Source organism: Adiantum capillus-veneris, chromosome 28, assembly GCF_014529385.1.
Source record: "Adiantum capillus-veneris isolate H3 chromosome 28, ASM1452938v2, whole genome shotgun sequence".
Lineage (NCBI taxonomy): Eukaryota > Viridiplantae > Streptophyta > Polypodiopsida > Polypodiales > Pteridaceae > Adiantum > Adiantum capillus-veneris.
In genome coordinates, this window is record NC_140958.1 from 112,270,566 (window position 1) to 112,276,158 (window position 5,593).

General features: G+C 42.8%; 1 protein-coding gene across 6 annotated transcripts; it reads right to left on the reverse strand.

Moving 5' to 3' along the window:
* Positions 1–1,172: 1,172 nt before the first annotated feature.
* Positions 1,173–5,325, reverse strand: LOC147421110 (putative beta-1,4-xylosyltransferase IRX14H). 6 transcript variants are annotated; one of them, XM_086504799.1, is made up of 4 exons: positions 5,255–5,325; positions 4,137–4,625; positions 3,462–3,925; positions 1,173–2,935 (listed from the first exon to the last, which is right to left on the reverse strand). In XM_086504799.1, the coding sequence occupies exons 2-4, from the start codon at positions 4,509–4,511 to the stop codon at positions 2,431–2,433; spliced, it is 1,344 nt and encodes a 447-aa protein (XP_086360925.1). In that variant the 5' UTR covers positions 4,512–4,625; positions 5,255–5,325; the 3' UTR covers positions 1,173–2,430. The 6 variants fall into 6 exon arrangements, with proteins under 6 accessions (XP_086360925.1, XP_086360926.1, XP_086360928.1 ...); XM_086504800.1 differs by lacking the exon at positions 5,255–5,325 and adding an exon at positions 4,975–5,248; XM_086504802.1 differs by lacking the exon at positions 4,137–4,625 and having other exon boundaries at positions 5,255–5,309.
* Between the last annotated feature and the right edge of the window lie 268 nt (positions 5,326–5,593).

Here is a 5,593-nt window from a genome sequence, read left to right on the forward strand (position 1 = left end):
GGAGCCAAACAATGCAAAGATGCAAACACTACAATCGCACCAATCACACATTCGACAAATGTTACAAAATCAACCCTTGTGAACATTGTGGTAAAAACAATCATGGGTCTAATTGGTGTCTGTACAAAGATAAAAACAAAGATAAAGGCAAAGTCAACATCTTTGAAGAATCTAATTAAGAAGACAACGGAGCAGTTTGCTACGTAGATGTATTCTGATGCACTCAATTTGTTCTTTTCTTACACCCTAGTTACTTACAAGTCCTCAAGGGGAGGAACTTGTGCCCTACACCCTTGTTTACTACCATTCTCAAGGGGAGGGATTTTTGCCGACACCCTACTGCCACTACTCTCTAGGGGAGGCACTCTTTTGTACACCTATCTAGATGGGAGTCTTAGACCCCACTAGAAGATACCTTTGACATTTGATGTGCTCAGACACAAATAGGGGAGGATTGTTAGGAATTTGTGCTTAAGCCCACACCATGGAGCTCTCGCCTTTCTCTACCTTGTTTAAATTCAGTGTATTGCCTACTAAACTTGCCTACTTGATTTAGTTGATTCTTGCATTGACTCCACATGCTATACACACACCCACACACACCCATGAAGAGGTATGCACGACCAAGAGCTGATTTGGGATGATCTTGATGCCTACCATCACTTGTGATGTCATCCAAAGCTTTCCCCAGAGTTTATATAATGGCTCACTATGTACTAGCATTCTAGTTCAATAATCAATCTAGTTTGTGCCTACTCTCTTTGTGCATTGAGTCTCCTAATTGTGCTTGGTGTGGGTGCACATGATGCTCTCACCATCATCATAAATGCTAGCTTAATCTATCCACCCTAATCTATGTACTTATCACATTGCTAGTCCCTATACCTTCACACCCTCACATACAAGTATCCATCCATGCACTTTGCCTTGGCCTAAGAGAAAGCTTCATTAGCTTGTGTCCCCATGCAACTAGAGAGCATAATGTCACGCTGCACTTTGCCTTGGCCTTGAACCTCTTCTAATCGATACCATTGATGGGCAACAAGGCTATCAAGATGACTCTCGTAGGGGTTTCTTGAAGATCAAAACCAAACTGCAGCCAAAAAAGCATCTTTCTTTGTAAGGCAGATGTCAAACAGACTATGATCTTGAGGACAAAGCCATGCAAAATATCTTTGCCAAATGCAAAAATCAGTTCCATTCTAGATTGAGACGATTTGAAACAATGGATGTTGGAATGCTTCTACCTCCGTTGATAAGCTTGACACGAGGAGCAAAGGCTGCTAGTCCCCATGCCTTCACCACCATCACATGCAAGTACCACATAGTCTCCAATAGATCGTCAGTGCATATTTTCTTGTTTTGAGAGGGTGCTGGATTAGCCCCTTAAACTACAACCTTCTACTTCACGCTCCCTTTGCTTGGCCTTAGTGATTGGCCGATCACAAAGCCCTAACCCCAAACTCCACCACGGCATAGCTTGCAGAGCCTTTGTTTTAATCTAGGACAGCCTCCCTTCATTCATTGGGAGAAGGTTGTGGAGTATTCATTTGCAGACTGACCTAAGGATCTGGTGGAGCTTTGCATCAAAGAAAATTTCACCAATCGAAAGCTCACTTAGTCTGAATACATACTTTCTAATTTTCCATGAGAAAATGTCATACAGAGTTCTGTTACTTATGCTCTTAATAGCTTTGAAGGCGGTGTCTACATTGAGCTAGACCCATTTCCATCTCTTAAGAGTTTTAGCACAGGTTCTTTCTCATTATATCACACATGAACTCCTCAGGATTAAAATGTTCCCATCAATTCTTTGCTTTTCTAAGCTGGTGTAAACTCTCAAGGTGGGTCATCAGGTGGGTCATCATGTAGATCAAGTGGACATATGCAGGAAATTGTTGACTTGGGGTTTTATGTGTGACTCGGATGGAGGTATTCCAGGGGCGAGAGAGAACATTCCAAGAGTGATTGCCAAGGTGGATGGTGCAGATGTTTGCTGGCATGCGGCATTTTGCCTCATATCTTGGTGTTGCATGTGGAAAAAAGACAAAAGGCATCGTTTCTTAAAGACATTTCTCTGAGTATATATCTTAAGCATGTTGGCAGCAAGGGTTTCTTTGGTGGGTGTCATGGAGAGGACAGGTGCCAGAATTCCTATATGAGCTCCCCATGCTTGCTCACTCTTATCAGCACATGAAGTAATTCTGCATACTTCTGACACCATTGAAGGAATGCTCATGGTACTATTAAGTGCAATGCAAGGACAACTTCACTTTTACTGACACAATCTGCATGTGCGCTTTGGTGGTGAACCCTCCTTGTATTTCCCTTCAAATTTCGGAATTGTGCTCCACATGCTTTCTTTTCCTTTCTCGGCACAAAAGTTTAACCTAAGCAAAACTGGTTCCAGTTCACCATCACTACCTTCAATCACAACGCAAGGTGGCCACAGCTTTCAAGTGATTCAATTTGCGATGAGTTCTTCACTAGATCAACAGGGCTCTGTACAAAACTTTGATTTCCCGCAAAGAATTCCCTTGCACTTATGATCCATGATAACTTGTGATCCTCCCAAAGGAATCTGGCATTGAAAACAAATGCACTCCAGTTTACGCTGCCATTAGATGATAAATGCCCTGCCCTGGACTGACTTTTCATGGGGGAGTACCAGCAAACCCCGATAGTACTCGAATTGCAGGAAACATGAAAGGGAGTGAAACCTTCAGATGCATTAGCCGAAGTGGACATAAATGCGACAAGGCTTTGTGCATCCTCACAAGCAGCAACATTATCACCTTGAATGTTTGATGTATAACTACTTGCGAAAGCCCCAACCCATTTCACCTTCTGCACCTTATCAAAAAAATCCACATGATAAATGATCCTCTCATCAACAAACACCACAATTCCTTCGAGACGCTGATCATGAATGTACCTGCAAAGCCAGAGCAAGAGATTTAGCTGATTGAAGTAACAAAACCACTATTCTTTGGAGTCAAAAGTCAGTACATGCATCCACTCTCTTGACAATCAAATATTAGTAAGGACTCAAATGTTTAAATTAGATCATAGTAAGGTAGCTTAAGGTCATATGCCCTGTGGCGAATCCACGATGAACACCCATATGAAAAGGCACATTGATGCAAGTAAAAATCATGGAAGCTATGGTACGGGATGGAACGTACAATATGAGGCGTGTAATACACGTTCTAGATGTATTGTTCGTGTGATAAAAATAATTTTTTCTTACAAATATTAAGTATAGATACAAATACCCCTAGCAGCCTGCAATTGCACGTGTGTGGTTTACAAAGCATTTTTTTTAAGGCCCTGTAATAAAAAGCCCCGCCCCAACCTCCACGTTTTTTATTGATAATAAGTACAGAACGTTTCAAAACATGGAGTATTGCATTTTAAATAAACTAAGCATATTTTAGCTGCTATGAAAAAAATTTCATCACCTCAAAGCCTCTGTCGTCAGCTGCGCCTCAATATTTCCATCTATATCTTGAACACACAAGTGATGGAAGGACAGCTTTGAGTTGGCAAGCAAGGCTGCGGTCTCATCTGATACATTTCCAGCTTCTACGACAATCCACGTAAGCGAGCCACGAATCAGCCTTAGCGTATGCATCAGGCTTGTCAGCCTTGCTAGTTGGAATGTTTCAGAACAAGTTGGAGTAATAACAAGAAGAGGCTTCCTCCCCTTTAAATCATGGACATGCTGCTGCTCTTCTTGCACCAAAGTCATCAAATGTTGAGCAGATGCTGTCTGTAAAGGATCTGGATGAGGCCATGGCCGAATGAGAATTTCATGTCTCCCAACATGAACCCTGCTGCTCCTTGGAGGAGTTTCCAAATTGGTTGAATGAATTGAGGGTAGATCTTCTTGAAGAACTATTTTTGACTCGGAAAAAGTCTGTACCTGAGCAACAAGAGTTAACACCACAGCCCATTAAGTAGCACACACAATATGCAATGCAGCAGAATGCAATGTTATACAACCACAACCACTAAGAAGATATGCATACAATCTTAACATGTGCAATTACTCACGCACAAAGCACAACCATATGCAAAAACAATGTGCGATGCAGCCGTTTCGACAAATTACATAATATTCTCCAGGATTGTACCCGAGCTTTTCCTCCAAGAGTAGACAATGACAGCTCTTTGGCGACTGGAATCCTCGTCTCTGTTTGGTCATTTGTGAGACGCGACACACTGAAGTCGGATCCCGAGAATGCACGGGTCTGCTTCATTCGCGGAAAGCTGATGATAGCCACTTGGCCATTAGTATGTGTTGTAGTCTGCACGAAGAGGGATCCATATGGGAGTCTGAATGAAACTACAATCAGAAGGGCTTCTCGTGAGATGCTGAAACCTAGGACCACGGCTGCAATGCATAGAAGAGTGTGCACGATGTGTCGAAACATGATGGCATGGGATGAGGCTCTAGGAAGCGCATCAAGGTCACCTCCAGTAATTCGAATTTTGACTACCTTTGACATACTGGAGCCTCTTCTCTTAAGTGCCACCTTTGCTTCTTCTGTGACTCCTTCTAACTGCTTATCTTAAACCCTTTGCAAGGTAGCAGATCAACTAAGATGCCATGCCAAACGAGCCTGAACGCATTTTCACATGGTATGAATGTATCAAGTTTGCCACAAACTCTATTTGACACATATCAGCTCATCTTTTAGTACAAAAATGAACCGTGTTTTCGCAGGAGCATTACTATCACATATGGATTGTGTTTGTGTACACGCCCATATAAACATACACGTTTCACTATACAAGGATGTTATGTTTTAAGAGAAGAAGAAGCCTACCTGGGTACATACATATGCATTGTGTGTGTTACACATTTCCTACAAGAATGTTATGTATTAATAGAAGCAAAAGTCTACATGCATTGTGTGTGCATTTCTCTATGCAAGGATGTACTGTTTTAAGAGAAGCGCAAGCTTATACATTGATTGTGGACAACCTGCCTTTGAACCCTGCCTTCCATCAGCTACAATCACATTTCACAAACCATGGCATGCAGCATCTTCTTTGTTGTTTACACACTATGCCAATGAATGCGAGCAACGAGTAGTCCTCAGGAACGACGACGTGCAGCATGCTCAGTGATTTTTGAGGTCTAAACGCAAGCATGTGGGTGCACACAGGCGCAATATGCCCATGAAGAAAATCAATTTCTCTCTCTCTCTCTCTCTCTCTCTCTCTCTCTCTCTATCTGTGGAGCTACCTTCATCGCTGAGAAGCTCGCGTCCCGGCTTCGCGACGAGCTTATACAGCTAGGTCCCCTTGAGGTATAAAATGGGGGGGGGGGGGAGGGAGGGAGGGAGGTGCCTTTCAAGGTGGTTCGATCCCCATTTACGACTTGCTATTTGCCGATGGCTTTGAAGGGTTGGTGCCAAGGAGCCTTCCCCTTAGGTGCATTTGCTGTGCACAAGGGGGACCATTCTCACTACAACCTCTGTAGTAACCAAGTGTCCTTCTAAGCCAAGCCTTCTCCCATTTGACGACACACTTTATTAAAATAAGGTGACGATCACACGTAGGCATGTTAAAACCTATAAGCCTC